Source organism: Taudactylus pleione, unplaced genomic scaffold (genome assembly GCF_031769625.1).
Source record: "Taudactylus pleione unplaced genomic scaffold, aTauple2 ptg000019l, whole genome shotgun sequence".
Classification (NCBI taxonomy): Eukaryota; Metazoa; Chordata; class Amphibia; order Anura; family Myobatrachidae; genus Taudactylus; species Taudactylus pleione.
In genome coordinates this window covers 10,942,011-10,960,278 of record NW_028284421.1, presented here as the reverse complement: position 1 = coordinate 10,960,278, position 18,268 = coordinate 10,942,011, and the positions used below count along the sequence as shown (strand labels likewise).

The following is an 18,268-nucleotide window of genomic DNA, read 5'->3' as shown; positions in this document are numbered from 1 at the left end:
AATTATTTATTACCTGTCCCAATGATTTGTCTTCTCTTCCTGTGAATGTCAGCACCTTTGATAATGTACCATTTACTGTACATTTAATATCTTACATTACCAGGACATATAACTTATCACTTCTGTTGTTGCCACCAGGTGTGGTCCTCTTATTGATCTGTGCAGAGGTCCACATGTAAGGCACACTGGGAAGATTAAAGCTTTAAAAATATACAAGGTAGGTATCAAAATGTACTTAATAAAGCAGTACGACAATTGTGTATTTAATGTACCTTTCATAAATGTATAGATCATTCACTTTGTTTTTATAACCTACTCAAAACATGTCTTTCATTTTCACACAACCTTATGCTGCTGTAAATGTAAGGATAATACAGGACTTGTAGTTTATAGCAGGGTTACAACACAGTATTCAGTGATTGTGCTGCCACAATAACAATATGATTCATGTTTCAGAATTCTTCAACATATTGGGAGGGGAAGGCTGACATGGAAACGCTGCAGAGAATATATGGAATATCCTTTCCTGATAATAAGTTGATGAAGGAATGGGAGCAATTCCAGGAAGAAGCTAAAAACAGAGATCACAGAAAGATTGGAAAGGTTTGTGCAGCTCCTATGAGCTATAATACAATCTCAGTAATAAATCCCTTTCCTAATATATGTTACCTAATAAATGTTTCACTTTTCATCAGTCATTTATACAATGACACAAAGGGGGGAATTCAATCAGTCAGGGTAAATTACTGCACGCTAATTGATTCCCCGGAGCTATCCGATTAGCCCTGAAGCGCAGCCTTCTTATTGGGGATTTTTTGGGGGATCTTAGCAGGTTCTAAAAAAAAAAACTTGATAATTAGACTGTTTTCGGGAAGGCTCGGGTGGCTTACCGAAAACAGTTGTTTGTTAAGTGTTCATTTATCCGGCGGTTGTGTGTTTGTTATAGCAGCCAATGAGAGTCGGACAGACTCTCATTGGCTGCTGCGTCCATGGAAGGAGCCTACTGGAGCTCACTCATGAGCTCTGACTTCCGTTGACCCCCGCAGCGGGGGGCACAGGAACTGTGTGTAAGGGGCACAGGAACTGGCACAGCATAGGGGGGTACTACTGTGGGCACTGTATATATTGGGGTGGCCGCTACTAGGGTCACTGTGTAGGGGAGGCCACTACTGGGGGCACTGTATGGGGGGGGTGGCCGCTACTGGGGGCACTGTATATGCAGGACTACTACTGGGGCAATGCATAGGTGAGGCTACTACTGGGGGCAATGCATAGATGGGACTACTACTGTGGGCAATGCATAGGGAGGATTACTACTGGGGGCAATTCATAGGGGGGCTACTACTGGGGACAATGCATAAGGTGGATTACTACTGGGGGCAATGCAAAGGGGGGGACTACTACTGCGGGCAATGCATAGGGGGGATTACTACTGGAGGCAATGCATAAGGGGGATTAATACTGGGGGCAATGCATAGGGAGGATTACTAATGGGGACAATGCATAGGGGGGATTACTTCTGGGGACACTGCATAGAGGGGACTACTACTGGGGGCAATGCATAGGGAGGATTACTACTGGGGGCACTGCATAGGGGGGATTACTACTGGGGGCAATGCATAGGGGGGATTAATACTGGGGGCAATGCACAGGGGGGACTACTACTGGGGACAATGCATAGGGGGGACTACTACTGGGGACAATGCATAGGGGGGTTACGTATGGGGGCAATGCATAGGGGGGACTACTACTGGGGACACTGCATATGGGGGACTACTACTGGGGGCACTGCGTAGCGGGGACTATTTCTGGGGGCACTGTATAAGGGGTACTACTGGGGGCACTGCATAGGGGGACCACTACTGGGGGCACTGCATAAGGGGGCCTAAAGCATATTCTTGCACCTGGGCCCACCACTCTCTAGTTCCGCCACTGTAACCCTCCGTCACATGGGACACACCTCACATACATGTATATTGTGACCGGATGGAGGCTCTTTCTAAGGTATAGGTACATGTTATATATATTAATTTTGATTTAACTTGTCTTTGTCTGGTTTATTACAAATTATGCTAAAGGTACCCTTGTAATTTTAACAGAGTCCTCTTTACTATTTGTTATGTTTTTCAAAAATGCAAATCTCAATAAATAAGATCGAATTAAAAAAATTATAGGGATAAATTATTGATTAAGAAACCTTTTTTTAATATATTGATTTATTATGGGAGCAATACTGTTTGATTTATGATGTGTCAATAAGAATGTATTTGTGATGGGGCAATACCAGAAATTATGTTTGAATTGTTCATGTTTTATTTTTCCCATATGACATTTGCACGGGCAATACATGGAATTGATGGGCTGCAGTATTCAGTCTAGTAGTTGGAAATGAAATGAAGCTTCTTACATAAGAGAGATGAATGGAATGTTAATTTTCACATGCAATTTAAGCAATTAACGTAAACAAAAGTTCTAATTCCATGTTTAATAGACCAGTGTGTGTTGTTTGTGGATAATACATGTTTCTAATGACCATGTACAATAATAGAGCTGTAATATGTATTTTAGGATCAAGAGCTCTTCTTCTTCCATGATTTGAGTCCAGGGAGCTGTTTCTTCCTACCTCGGGGTGCACACATATATAACACTTTGATAGACTTCATCAAGGTCAGTACTGCACTGGAGATTATTTACGTTCTGTCTTCCTGAACAATGTAAAGGAGAAAACGGCCCTTCAGTAATTATAAGTACTAAGTGGCAGATTAATGAAAAAAAGCACCCAGTCCCTGAAAAATTAAGAATCTTTATCGCGGCAATAAGAATTATTTTTTCGGGGGAATGTACCAATTTAACTTGCAGGCTCTGATTAGCCAACACACGAAAGACTATTGGATCTTCATAAATACCGCCTCCATAGTAATACTATGGGGACGGCTGCTGCAAGGGCTGGCAACACCTAATCTGCCCTAATCATGTGGAAACAGCAGTTTCTGTATATTTTAAGAGCAAAATTGCTTGATAAATATGCTCCTAAGTCCCAAACACTCTGTTCAACTGCTTACCTCTGATGTCTCAGCATTCCATCTCTGCATTCCCAGGACAACCAAACAGCGAGTTCTGGTCAGTGTAAATGTTGCTTGGTCCCTTGTCCAGCTCTATGCACTGAATGACAGTCTCATTGCAGTTATGGCTTTTACTATACCACAAAGATACCTGTCCTAGAAGAAAAGAGCCTATTTCTGACATACTATGGTGCCACCCAATGCACTCCTGGTGGGTGTTGAGGTAATAAAGAGCTAAAAAGTAGATAAAAGCATTTTTTGCAGGTGCACTACTACAGCAAACACTTTCATGTCTAAACTGCTTGGATATGTTGGTGCATGTACAACTACAAGTCCCAGCATACCCTGGCCAACCTGAACCTTTAGTTCAGGTATAATTGACACTCTGCACTTCCAACACTTACCAGTTTCCCCATCCTGCCTATCTGAATGAGAGGAGGCACAAGTGTCATATGTGTATGGATCTGCATGCACATATACAGTATGTACATATACAGTATGTACATATACAGTATGTACACGGACTATTTTCTGGTCATGCACAGTGCAAATGTGTGTATTTTATGATGGTCTTATACAGCTATCTTAAACAAGCAGTTAGTCACCCTGTCAGCCCAGATTAAGCTAATCAATCATATGTATTCCAGGAAAGGGACAGTCAGTTCTCCTTGTGCCATAATCCTATACAATGTATTACAGGTCATGGCAATATAGAGGGAGTTAGAAGAACCACCGTCTTTCCTAGACCCATTTACAGTAAAATCACAAGCAGTACATTTCTTTACAGGCTTAGGTTAATCCTGTCTGGGTAAATTGAGTGACACCTCTAAAGCAGGAAAGGATTATAAGCTTCCTGACACAGCTGTGTTCAATGAAAATACCTGATAGAAATTCTTAGGAGGTTTTAATCATGAGAAATACTATGAAGCGAAGCTATATATTTTATACCTTATTTGTTCTGCCACTAAGAAGGACTATATGGATACAGTACAGTCTTCAGCTCATAGTATAGACCTCTGACTAAATCAGTGGTAGCGCCAGACCTTGAAAACAGACAATTCTGAAGTGACAAATTGATAGTTAAATATTCACAATATTTAGTAAATTAAAAAAAAACAACTTATCAATCTTTTGCACATATTTATGTGTAACACATGCAGGCAGTCAGACTGGGGCTCGTGTAGGTGTGGATGCAATGTACGCAATAATAGAGGTGTACATTGTGTCCATAAGAAATGCAGGTATCTTATTTTACATAACTTGCTTATTTTTTGAAAACTTTGCAAGTAAAATAAAATACACTAACTGAATAAGATACGTTATTAGTGTATCTTATGCTAGTGAGGGATCACTTTAGCATATTGGGGAATTCCAGTGGTCTGACCTGAACACAGAATAAATAGAAGTGATAAGCCACTTTTTAGTCATTCTCTTTGTTGCTCAGTAAGGAGCAAATGGTTAGTAGTTAGTGATTTGTATCTAGCCATGGATGCCTACATGTAAGGAAGAGGTCCTCCAGACCCCAGGACTTAGGTGAACAATAAATTTTAGAATGAAGGAGTGTGTAAGGTGCTTTTTTTATATGCAGTATAATCTTTTATTTATTTATTTATTTTTTAAATCAGAGTATGTGTTTTTTTAACTTAATTTCTCCTTGGCCCGATAAGTAACTCACACCCACCAATCAGGGGTGTGGTTATAGGCAACATGGAGCTGGTTTTCCTAGGGAGGGGTCACCTAGGGATACAGCCTACTGCCTACCAGCCTAGGGTTGGGTGGTACTATAGCATAGGGTATCCACACTGATGGTTTCCTTATATAGTGTCACCATCCCTGGCTAACATAGCCTAGTGCTGGTAGCAGCAATTTCTAGTGAGCCCAATTCAGGCAATAGTGGTGGTTTGACCTTTGTGGGGGAGGGGAGCTCATTTTGTTTCCTTATTATTTATTCTTACAGGTAAAGCAAGGCCCACAGATCTTGCACCATGGGGGAGGGAGTGGTAACAAATATGCCTCTTCCTTCCTCTGTTCCACCTCTGGTAGTGTATTCGCAGTGCATAATAGTGCTTCCCAGCTGGACATCCGACCAACTATACATGACCCCACTGTGTATGAATATGTTTCTGTATTACAACTAGTGTAACATTATTTCAGGAATTCTATCAGATGAGGAATTTTACAGAGGTAGCAAGTCCTAACATCTACAACAGCAAATTGTGGGAAGCGTCCGGTCACTGGCAGCATTACAACGAGAATATGTTCTCCTTTGAGGTTGAGAAGGAAACCTTTGCACTGAAACCTATGAACTGTCCGGGACATTGGTAAGTAGGAGTTTATATTCCCATTTTCAGAAGCAATGATCATCATCATCATCCATTTGTAAGATGCCACAAAGCACTGCAGGGCTGGACAGTTCTAATCATACAGAACACAATCATACAGATGAGGTTGACAAAGGAGGTGTAACCATGAGACAAAGGGTAGAGGGCCCTGCTCATGAGAGCTTACAGTATAGAGCAGGGGTTCTCAACCACTATCCTCAAGTACCACTAACATGTCATGTTTTATGGATTTCTGTTTGTGGAAGCAGCAGGTATAATTACTGACATGATTAAAGAAATGACCTGCTGGTGGCACTTGAGGATTAGTGTTGAGAACCCCTTGTATAGAGGAATAGGGCAATGCTGAGACAATAGAAGATAAATGGGCTCTGAGTGGACATCGGGCTTTAGACTTGAAGATTGTGGAAGAGTCTGGTCTGGCAGTATGGGACATTCCATAAGTGGGGAGTAGTGCAAGACAAGTCTTGGAGGTGGGTGTTATAGGTGGTTATCATAGAGAAAGAGAGGCATAAGTTAGAGGAAGATTGAAGAGTGTTAGTGAAACTGTCCCTAGAGAAGAAAACATATATGAAGGGGCAGAGTTACTGGAGGAATCTGAGCTGAGGTTGTGAAGTTGAATTGAATTCTGGAGGTAATGATACTGATTTGCAGCGTTGTGCTGCTGATGTGGAGCAGCGAGAGATGAAGAGTATTCTTGCCACAGCATTTAGAAAGGATTGTAGAGCTCAAGATGGGTGAGGAAAAGGCCAGAAAGCAGGAGTTTGCAGTAGTCAAGGTGGTAAATAATTAAAGAATGATTGAGGGGATTGTTATTGTTCTGCGTAAAAAAGAGAGACTAGAGGAGAAGCAGTAACACTAGGAGAGCGGAAGATGATGAGCTCCTTTTTGTTGAGGTTTAGGTAGCGTTGGGACATCCAGTTGGAAATTACATAGAGGCAGTTGTGATAAAAGAAGAGAGGTCAGGAGGAGAGGTAGATTTTTGTGTCATCTGTGGAAGCCAAAGGAGCATATCAGGGGCCTGAGAATACAGCCTTCAGGAACTCTAATATATAGGGGGAGTGGAAGGGAGGATTTTACAGTAGTAGATACACTGATTGAGTGTTCAGAAAGGTTCAGCGTTGAATAGGAGAAAAGACAGCCGTGAAGGCCAAGGTAGTAAAGGGTGTCAAGGAGAAGAGTGTGATCAACTGCATTCAAAGTGGCAGAAGTAAAGGCGGATGAGCAAGCAGAAGTGACCCTTTGACTTAGCTGTGAGTAGATTATTGGTCACTTTACTCTGGATAGCCTTGGTGGAGTTAAAGGGCTGAAGTCCGATAGCTAATAGTTCAAAATAAGCTAGCGAGTGAAGAGAAAGTGCTTTACCTGCTGTCTCTCACATTTTTGTATTTCTGGCTGTAAAACTTTGTTCCCGATGATAGCATACAGATTTGTCCTTGTTCACATAGTATTTTTGTGACAAAAGTACTAAAGTCACAGATTGAGCATAATGTGCCACAAGGCATGGTGCTGGCCACTTGTATCAGCGACTGAGTCACACACAGAGGCTACATGAAATGCCAACATCAGTATTCAGGGTACCCCTGCATTGTACTTTTGTCGCATTAGTGATTTGAGTAAGACGCATATTTTGTGAGATGCTTGGCGCGGCTAAGTAGCAAAGATCGTTGCGCATCAAATAGCCCCATTTCAAGTTATTGTATTGTGAGCAGCAAAATTCATCATTATTTAGATTTGTGCTCATCTTATACTGGGGCCACTTGTAAATGGAGCAGTGGAATGGGGAAAGACAAGTGGAAATTGAGTACAGTAAGTGCCGCACCCCCACCCCCAAGACACAGACCAGATTTTCTTCTTGGATACATTTCTCTCTTAACTATCTGAAGACTGGTGTAAGATTGTGAACTGCAAATAGAAATAAAGTATTTCCCTTAAGTTATGAGTGCACTCTATCAGTGCTGTCTTACGGTCTCTTACAGTCTCATGTTTGGTCATCGTCCTCGCTCCTGGAGAGAATTACCCCTGAGGTTTGCAGACTTTGGTGTTCTACATCGTAATGAGTTATCTGGGGCTCTAAGTGGGCTGACCAGAGTAAGGCGCTTTCAGCAAGATGACGCACATATTTTTTGCACTATGGAGCAGGTAACTCAAACTGATTGTACACAAAGATCTCATTTATATTTCATCGGCAGAACATGGAGACATTGGTTTATGAACAATAATGTCAATAGCATATCACTAAATAAACTCTGATCAAGTCCTAATAGAGATGTAAGGGACATTTTCATTAAGGCAAATGAAACATATGTTAGACAGCCACAATCTATTCCAAGATTAGGAAGAACATGATTAAAGGGGATCTTTAATCAAACAATTAGCTGTTCATGAATGCTTATTATTTATTCACACGTGTGTCTCAGCAATTGTAGAACAAGTCTTTCTTGATATAATACGACATTGTTGAGAAAATTATGTCTACCGTGAGAATATCATGGCAGTTTGTTCCTATTAACTCAGACCATCATGGGTAGACTCCATCATTGCATAAGATATTGTTTCTACATACTTTAGTAAATATGTACACAAAGAGGCCGATTCCATTAGCTGCGAATTAGGACATTAAAAAATATCCCAAAATACGCTAAATACATTTATTGGCTGAAACACACTTGCTGGCTATCATTTGTCATTCACAAATAAAAGTATGCCTGTGAGACCTTATAACAGACTCCTACCTTATCCCTATGGCCACTAGCTATCTTACTGCATGAACACATACTGCAGCATAAACAGCCAAGATGGCAACAAGTTTACATTGGGAATTGAATTGCGCAACCTGTTCCGATATTATCGATATGGTTAACATGCGAAGTGCACAGATTATTAATGCAGGAGCACACAACACAAAACTCACGGCTAATTGAAACCAGACCAAAGACTGCTGACACCAAGCATGGCAGTAAGTGGTATGAGGCTGTTGTATTTAACTAGCAGAGCAATAAAAGGTTTAGTTATCAACACATATAAACAATGTTTATGTTTAATGGGAAATTAATTAATTTAATTTCACCAAAAAAAAGTAACTAGTGGGTTTATACAAATTAATGAGATCTGTACTGGGTATAATCCCTCCATATGAATGTACAATGGCGGTGACACTGTAATAAATTACTATTTTTTTAACCTTAATAACTTGTTCCCCAGATAGAGGAGGAGATGAAGGGATGCTTAGAGTTCCTGCAGTCTGTATACACAGTGTTTGGGTTTACTTTCCAACTCCATCTTTCAACCAAGCCTGAGAACTACCTCGGAGAAATTGAGATATGGAATCAAGCTGAGAAGGTCTTTATTACCGTTTAACATTGTCACAATTACCTTCTTCTTTGTAGTAAATGTCTAGTAGAGTAAAACGCTTGTTGTTTCCAGCAACTGGAGAGCAGTCTGAATGAATTTGGACAGCCCTGGAAATTGAACCCTGGAGATGGTGCTTTCTATGGTCCCAAGGTGAGTATCACAACAACCTTTTCCCCTACTTTTTAGCATTGTTGTGCTTGGCACTTAGGGTTTTATTTATGAAGCGCTTCCGATCGTGTTTATGCCCGATATTTAAAAGGGCAATGCTTCTAGCCGTGTCTGGATAGTAGACGCATTGCCCTTTTAAAGATCGGACATACTGGAACAGAAGCGCCAGGTTTTACAACCCAATACTTTGTAAATAAGCCCCTTAGACTTAGAAAGTTGTGAAAGTAAAGTATATTCCAACTCATATAAACAACACATCTGGATTGTGTATTCTATTGCAGATTGACATCACCATCAGAGACGCCATAGGAAGATACCATCAATGTGCCACAATACAGTTGGATTTCCAGCTGCCGACTCGGTTTAACCTGACTTATGTAAAGTATGGAGTCCTTTCCTCATTCATTTCCTCTTTCCTTTGATCTTTCCTTTCTTCTTTTCTTTCTTTCATTAGCCTTAAAAGAGATCTGTCATGAAAATTAAAATAATCAATGATAACTATACATGCAATCAAGCAATGGGTAACATGCACTGTTATACCAAAATGTAAACAAATATTTATTAACATATTTTTAATATTGTTAATTATACAATTACTTTTATACAGGTGGTTTTTTTAAGTTTCTTTAAAAGTGGACCTATCGTCAACAGAACGTATAAGAATGCATCCTGTCAGTGCACTAGAGATTACTACATTGTACGTTAGATTTCATGAATATTAGGTAGTACTTTAAGGACGTCACTGGTTCCTAGTAAATTGATAGACTGCATACTGGTTCTGCCCATAAAATGTAGGTTACAAGTCCATATAGAGGGGTAGATTTATCAAGCGGAGATAATGCCCTTTTTTCCATTTTCGCTAAAAAAAAAGTGGTTATTAGTGCTTCTCTCTATATATAATAAAGCATCATGTGGAGAAATTAGATACGCCAAGCATCACATACTGCCTTATCATCTCATGCATGCACATCAGGGACACTCGCATACAACTATGTAGTACATTAACATTATGCTGATGAGCTACTGGGTAACAACAGACTGCTGGAGGGGTAGGTTTTGATTTACTGTGGCACAAAGACATTCTACATAGCTGTAGTAAGAAACAATACTGGATGTGTTTTTGTACTGATGTTATAGCCATATTGATAAATCTCCCCCTAATATAGTGGTTCTCAACTTCAAGGTTTTCCAACAGGTCATGTATTGAGTATTTCTGTCTGTGCAAACAGGTGGGATAGTTACTGACCCAGCAAAATAGATTAACTCACCTGCGCATGATTAGAGCCACAAAACATGACCTGCTGGTGGTACTCGGGGACAGGAGTTGAGAGCCCCTGTCCTAATGTACTAGTCCTCCCTTCCACCTTTACTGAGATATCCCCTTGCTTTAGCAATTATCATGTTACACTGTATATTTTTGTGTTGATATAGGTTTGTTTCTGTATATTTTTCACCTGCAGCAAAGATGGAGATGACAAGAAAAGACCGGTGATCATTCATCGTGCCATCTTGGGATCAGTGGAGAGGATGATAGCAATTCTTTGTGAAAACTATGGAGGAAAGTGGTATGACATTTTTCCAATTACCGCTTCTCTAAGAGCATTAATTCCACTTTGCACAGATTTACTTTATTGTTACTATAATATAATATGCGTTTTGTTATAAAAAAATCTTCTAGTACTGAATTTAAATGACTAATTATAATAGATTAAACACTGAATTTAAGGAGAATTCCCCCCAATGCCAGATTAACACCAGGGCAGCAAGGGGTGGTCGCCCAAAGGTCCCCACACATAGCTACATCACCAGCATTGGGGCACTATATCATATGTGAATTGAGATTTCTGTGTGGCATAATGTGAACTGAGGGAGCTCTGTGGTGCTGGGAGTATTTACAAATTACAATTTTTAATAACATTGCCAGCATATCACTTTGACAAATGTATTAATAGGATCCCCCACAGTAAATTGCCCTGGCCCCCCCACAAACCTTAATCCAGCACTGATTCCCCCTTACAAATATTTGAACAAATATACACCGGACCAAGCTGGCAGATCTGTGAGGAACCCATGTCAGGGGGCCCTGCAATATGGAAGAACTTGGCCCTCAGTAACTGCAGCTTTTAATAACCAGAAAAAAAGAAAGACAAATGGAGGGCGCCAGAAAGTGTGGGTATTAAACTATTGAATAGCTAAATATTGTAATGCTTTAGTAAATCACTCTCACAGGACTGCAGCTTCTAAAGAGGTGTTGAACCTCACAGGCAATTCTAATAGAGAGAGAGAAAAAGATAGAACCGCCGTGCCACTGACAGGATATATACTGTGTAAAGGATTTAATAAAAGACAATAAGTAAATATACAATAGGAGTCAAGTTTGAAAACAATCAAAGATAATAAAGTGAATATAGAACATACATAAATAAATCCAAAATTATTATATAGAGGATTAGCATCTCTAAATGCCAAGGATCAGAACCCTACAATAAAAATATGACAATAGCACTGTGAAACTGTTAAAAAACAAAAATTGAACAATGATAGATACAATGTACCATAAAGTCTCGCAGGGGAATCCAAGGCACTGAATGTAGCAAATAGATGATATGTATCAATTGGCACTGACACACTGGAGATATACAACTCCCAGATCCTTGTTAGGCAAACCAGGTTCCTATCATTTTGATAATCCTTATGAGGGATAAATATATTCACATATGTTCTGTTCGTAATAGATTTGTGTGAGTAAGGTACCTTACATTCGGGTGGTGACTCCGATCCGGTCTCCGCGCCATTTTTCTTCCTGCTCAGAGGGTGGATTAGATAATCTGAAATTTATGGGGATTAAACAAATTAAAGCCACTAAACGTAAAGGCGATAGATTCCGATACCTTTGTAAAAGAGAGGCCTTTTGGATTTTTAGACTTAATACCCTAGGTCCAACAGGTCTTAATGACACAATTGAGCTCAACAATGTCTGAATATGGTCATAATTATGTCTCATATGATCTCGGAAGCTTAGACTGACTTTTTGGCATTTCCCCCCTTGGCTCCCAAGAACTAGTGTGTTGGGGTGTTCACCCCCCAGGTGTCCACTAGACTCCAGGTCCCTGTAGATGGTTGGCCATTTGGGCATTTTTTCACCCCTCCATGTATCCATATACTCCATTTCTTTCCCGGTCCCTGTTCTCCTTTATTAATACTTTAATCAATTCATAATACCAATTTAGCATATTTAACCGTATTTCCTATTCTCTTCTCCCTTTCATATTATTCTTTCGCAGTGCTATTGTCATATTTTTATTGTAGGGTTCTGATCCTTGGCATTTAGAGCTGCTAATTCTCTATATAATAATTTCAGATTTATTTATGTATGTTCTATATTCACTTTATTATCTTTGATTGTTTTCAAACTTGACTCCTATTGTATATTTACTTATTGTCTTTTATTAAATCCTGTATACAGTATATATCTTGTCAGTGGCACTGCACTTCTATCTTTTTCTCTAACTGCTGCTTTTGCCTGCATAGTGCCATCAGAAGTGGAACTGCAAATAGGAATTTGTTAGTTGCAAAATGCTCATACAGAAGGGTATTTTATCTGAATCTGTAATATACATGGTCTGAGCTACATCCATTTCCTGGCGTAGGCAGATAATCCATTGGGCAACGTAGCCTATTAGTTAGGGCCCAATGGGCACTGAAGGTCCCAGACTACTGTTTACTGTTGCCATGGGTTTTTTTGTGACATATGGGGGTCGTAGGGTGCCTATAATAATGTGTTGCCCAGGGCTCCATGGGGCCTTAATCCAAGCAGTCAGAGTGAAGACTAGATGCAGTTTGGGGGCTGCATGTGCTATTATCTTGTGTCTATGGTCTGTCCTCCTTACACTGTGAACGTTTGAGTCCAATTCAATAAGAACCATTTCGCAGTAAGGTTTGAGTAAAAACTAGCAAACATTATTACCTAGAACATCCATACTAACCTCACGGCTAATTGAATCTAACTCTAGGGGGTAAATTTACTAAAGTGAGAGTTTTTTGAAGAGAGTTTCAAAAGTGATGTTGCCCATAGCAACCAATCAGATTCTAGCTATTATCTTCTAGAAGGTGCTAGTTAAGTAGAATCTGATTGGTTGCTATGGGCACCATCATTTTTACAACTCTCTTCTAAAAACTCTCACTTTAGTAAATTGACCCCTTAGTGTGTACTTTCAGAACTTAATTAAGATTATTTAGTAAAGCTGCATTCAACAAGTGCTTTATGGGTAAAATAACTCTGGTTTATGATGAGCATTTATTGCATATGGACAGTACCATAGACACATGAAAATTATGCCACAAGTATATCATTCTTTCATTTTCTAAGCTGTACTAGAATATGACAGAATTTGTGCAATTGCTGTGTGCAACAAATAAGCCGTTGATATAAGCATGCCAGCTAGCATCCAAGAACAGACCTCTGCAGCTGAAGAACCTACTATCCACTCACCTGTGATGGAAATTGAAAAAAAGAAATTGAGAGCAGTTGGTAGTCAAAAATTAAATTATTAAACAAAAAAAAATGTGGTACACATGTACTAAAGGGATGCAATCGGGAAGCTGGCTGACATTATACCGACAGCCGGCTTCCCGACTGTCATATCCTGGTGGGGGTGAAATGACTGACGCCTAGATGTAGACGTCGCTCATTTTACCGACGCCGGGAGACCGGCGCCCGGCATCCCGATCGAAGGGATGCCGGGCGCCGCTTGTGGACACCCGCGGGGGTTAGGTTTAGGGCTCCCGGGCAGACTTAGGGTTATGCACCCCCCCCCCGGGAGGTTAGGGTTAGGCTAGGGGGAGGGAGGGTTAGGGTTAGGCACCCCCGGGGGGAGGTTAGGGTTAGGCACCCCCGCGGGGGACTTAGGTTTAGGTAGCGGGGAAGGGGGGGTTATGTTTAGGCACATAGAGGGGGGATTAGGGTTAGGCACTTGGGGGGAGGTTAGGGTTAGGCACCCCTAAGGGAGGGTTAGGGGGGTAGGTTAGGTTAGTTAGTACTTACCTGGGGACGATCAGGATTTCCAGCACTGTCGGGCTGCCGCTGCCTGGATCTGTTCCTCTGTCGGACTGACGCTGCCGGGATTCGAACTGCCGACCATGCGGCCGGTGGTATTACATACTGCAATCGTGAAGCCGGCTGACATTATACCGACAGCCGGCCTCCTGTCATATCCCAGCGGGGGTGAAATGACCGGCGTCTAGATGTAGACGCCGCTCAGTTTATCGACGCCCGCATTTCCCCGACGCCGATCGTAGGGATGCCGGGCGCCGCGAGCGGACAGCCACAGGGGGGGAGGGTTAGGTTTAGGGCTCCCAGGGGGGACTTAGGGTTAGGCACCCCCCCCCGGGAGGTTAGGGTTAGGCTAGGGGAAGGGAGGGTTAGGGTTAAGCACCCCCGGGGGGAGGTTAGGGTTAGGCACACCCCTGGGGGACTTAGGGTTAGGCAGCGGGGAAGGAGGGGGGTTAGGTTTAGGCACTTAGAGGGGGGATTAGGGTTAGGCACTTGGTGGGGAGGTTAGGGTTAGGCACCACTAAGGGAGGGTTAGGGTTAGGGGGGTAGGTTAGGTTAGTTGGTACTTACCTGGGGACGATCGGGATTTCCAGTGCTGTCGGGCTGCCGGTGCCGGGATCTGTTCCTCTGTCGGACTGACGCTGCCGGGATTCGAACTGCCGGCCATGCGGCCGGCGGTATTACACACCGATTCCGTATTAAGTAAGTGGAGTGAGCACAATATGAGAACAAACAAATGACTTCTAGTTTAGGACTTCTTGGTAATTCTTTTGGAACACGTGGGATTTTCAGGTGCCGTCATTGCGATCTCAGTGAACTACACGCTGACTTCGCAACACAAAGACAGATCTCTATCACATATCGACACACTAACAATGGATTTCCCTGCTCTATCTATTAACATGCGGCTGTCCTTCCTTTACTTACTGTCTGCTGTATTAATTTGTGTATTAACTGGGATGTTGAACTCCAACACTCTCATTTTGTTGTATTATATTTCCCTGCTATGGGCAATAGGTATTTTTCAACACGGTTTACTGCTACTCAGTTTTCATAAATAACCCCCACTGTTTTGTCTTCATAGATAAAAAATATTTTTATTTCTTTTATTATCCACTAGGCCATTTTGGCTTTCACCACGGCAAGTGATGGTAGTCCCTGTGGGACCTAGCTGTGAGGACTATGCACAACAGGTAATAAATGTTGAGTCATAGATTTCCATACACAATCTAGAACTACGTGCTGTATATTACAACTTACTGTAATAAATCCTGTTATTTTAAATATAATTTGGTGCAATATTACAGATATACTGTGACTAACAGATTTTTTTTAGCAGCAGTGAAACTGTGAATCAATCAGTGGACTGCACCGAATCAGTTTCCATGTTTACTCTTGTTACTGCTTTTATTATTTAGCTTTATTTATACATCTCCAACTGGCATGCAGTCACGCTGTCTACAATTAAAATGTCGACAGCAGAAGGTTGACATTCATGATCTGCAAAATGTCGACATTGACAGAATATCGCCATTGTCCTTAATGTCAACATTTCCATTAGCCTTATAGTTAGAGACATTATGAACATGAATTTTGACATTGTGAATGCCAACAAAATATACTACAATCATCCAACTTATTACACAACGCTTTATCCGCCCATGCCCTATTACAGCTTACGGTCATTTTGAGTAGAATTGCCCTTTAATCTTTGTACTTCTCTTTAATACTTATTTATTGTATTTTCTTATTTGCTATTCAGGTGTGTAAAGATTTTTTTGATGCTGGTTTTATGGCTGATGTGGACTTAGACAATAGCTGTACGTTGAATAAGAAGATACGAAATGCACAGCTGGCTCAATACAATTTCATTTTCGGTAATTTTAAGATCAACACTTTAATATATAAAATGTACAGACACCAACCAGTTCTAGGAATTGTTTGTCTTTACCTCTATGAATTCTGTCCCAAGTATTTTTATGTTAGTGTTTTCAATGTGCAATCATTTCCTAAAGGGAAGATCATGCTTTCTTTGTGATTGCATGAAACCATAACACCGTGAATTACTTTCTTTATGTAAATCTGCTATAGGCTCCTTCCTCCTCGGAACAATCATCTGCAGTTTAACTTTACAGAAGAGAGCATCTTTAGTTTATATTTTCTGTCCTAGGGGATCTATAAATAAAACTTGCAGCGATAAGGCTGAACTTACTGCTTCACCAGGCCATTGTGGAAGCAAGTTCACATACATTATTATTATTATCCTTTATTTATATGGCGCCACAAGGGTTCCGCAGCGCCTTACATAGTACATAAACATAGTGCATAAACATAGTACATAGGACATAGTACATAAACAGTTGAGCAGAACAAGAAAACAGTGTCATACAGTTTAAGACACTACAAGACAAGTACATGGTATATAAACACTGCTGCAACAGAAGCAGGATGGCAAAAGTCACGGGTTAGATGCTTTTGAGTATAGAGCAGATAATATAAGTAAAGAAAGGATACGCACAAGAGGAAAGAGGCATGACCGAGATTTGGGTTTCCAGTATCAATTTTATAAAATACCTCTTAAAATAAGTTTAAAAAAAAAATCAAGTAGTAATTTGTTTATGAAAACATGCTTAATTTAATTCAATAAATAATTTTGTTACATTGTCCTGTTCCTGCTATCCGCATCTTGAGCTGGCAAACACTATACCAGGATTGCATCAGTACATGTATCCTCACAATCCTTCTTAAATAGACTTTTCCATGCTTTGCATGGGAAGGTATCATCGGAGGCAGCTGGAGATAGATATCGCCAGCCTGTGGGCATGTGAAATAGGGAGAAGCCTGATCTATGGCGAAAAAATATGTTATCTTCAATTAATAAATAATCATTATCAACTGAGCGTTTATTTAAATTGGGACTTTAGAGAATTGTTTACCAAGGCAGATTTGGTAATTCTCATTGCTTTTAAAGAGGACAACTGATCTGCTGTTTAGAAACAATTGTATCCAATGCATAGCCTTATTCTTATCTGTTGAAGGAACAAACAAATCACAGGCGTTCCCCTTTACTTTGACTATAAACTGAATAATTTAATTTATTTCCAATCAATGAGGTCAGGTTTAAGATGCCATTAAATCGGGAATCCTAATGGTGTCACTAACAATTGTTTGGGAAAAAAAACAGAATCCCAGTTAAAAGTAACACTTTTTTAATATTTTTTATTATTCTTCAGAATAATCAGGTCATATCTGAAAACATTACAATATTTTAAATCACTGACCTCTTACTATTAATGACAGGCAGTTGTCTTTCATTCTCCATCGGTCCAGTTAGATTTATCTTATGAAAGGTTAAGGAGGTTAAATTATGTCACTGTGAAAAATGTTGACACACTCTGTATGTTAGCACAATATTGGTCACCAAATCCACCAATCACAGACTAACAATTTCTACAGTCTCAGCTATTGCTATCTGGGAGGCTGCCGTGATGTGATGCTGTCTCAAAATGGGCCGCACTGTGCTTTATATACGCAGAGCAATAACAATGGTATGATACCAGATTGCTGCTGTATCACACAGTGTTGCTAACAGGGTCAGTTATTTGGTGATTTAAAATGTGACTTGGAATCTGCATCACAATTTTACAGAAATACGACATTGTTCGATCGTCTCCCTAATGGCAGTAAACCCACCTATTCTGACATAGCAGGAATGGCACGATAGTGTCACCCTACACTACAGTGTGAATTGTTTTTGTTTTTTTATTATATTCTTGTTAATTGACATTTTGGTAACAATTGTCCTTCTAGTGGTTGGAGAGAAAGAGAAGGCAAGCCGTGCAGTCAATGTGCGGACGAGAGACAACAAGGTGCACGGAGAGGTGTCTGTAGCTTCTGCATTAGAAAGACTCGAAACCTTAAAGAAGTCACACAGTAAAAATGCAGAAGAGGAATTCTGAAGACTGAACTAAAAAATAAGACCGGTTCATTTTAATGAACATTAAACTCAATACTGCTGACACTGTACAAAAAACAAGCTGCATATTGCCAATTAATAAAACTTTGGTAATTAATATGTGACTTCTGTAACTTATTTCTAATTCTATTACATAAAGGTATTGAAACATTTGCGTTTTTATGGATCAACGTACAGATACATGATTTTCATTCATCCACATTATCTCTTGCGCTTTATAGGGCATTTCAAATGTTCTAGTGTAATGAGGCTGCACTGATTAGGAACAGATGCCCATAATGACATTTGAAATAAAACAGGCATGATTTGGGTGGTT

General features: G+C 40.4%; 1 protein-coding gene across 1 annotated transcript in view; it reads left to right on the top strand.

Annotated features, from left to right (window-relative positions):
• Positions 1 to 18,049, top strand: part of LOC148540329 (threonine--tRNA ligase 2, cytoplasmic-like) — an 89,160-nt gene extending 71,111 nt beyond the window's left edge. The window contains exons 8-19 of the mRNA XM_088445429.1: positions 139 to 217; positions 457 to 603; positions 2,569 to 2,667; positions 5,217 to 5,383; positions 7,381 to 7,543; positions 8,606 to 8,743; positions 8,828 to 8,905; positions 9,205 to 9,305; positions 10,384 to 10,488; positions 15,097 to 15,169; positions 15,739 to 15,853; positions 17,787 to 18,049. Of these exons, the coding sequence (XP_088301555.1) occupies positions 139 to 217; positions 457 to 603; positions 2,569 to 2,667; positions 5,217 to 5,383; positions 7,381 to 7,543; positions 8,606 to 8,743; positions 8,828 to 8,905; positions 9,205 to 9,305; positions 10,384 to 10,488; positions 15,097 to 15,169; positions 15,739 to 15,853; positions 17,787 to 17,935 (1,414 nt within the window). The 3' untranslated portion in view covers positions 17,936 to 18,049. The remainder of the gene's footprint in view (positions 1 to 138; positions 218 to 456; positions 604 to 2,568; positions 2,668 to 5,216; positions 5,384 to 7,380; positions 7,544 to 8,605; positions 8,744 to 8,827; positions 8,906 to 9,204; positions 9,306 to 10,383; positions 10,489 to 15,096; positions 15,170 to 15,738; positions 15,854 to 17,786) is intronic.
• The last annotated feature ends 219 nt before the right edge of the window (positions 18,050 to 18,268 follow it).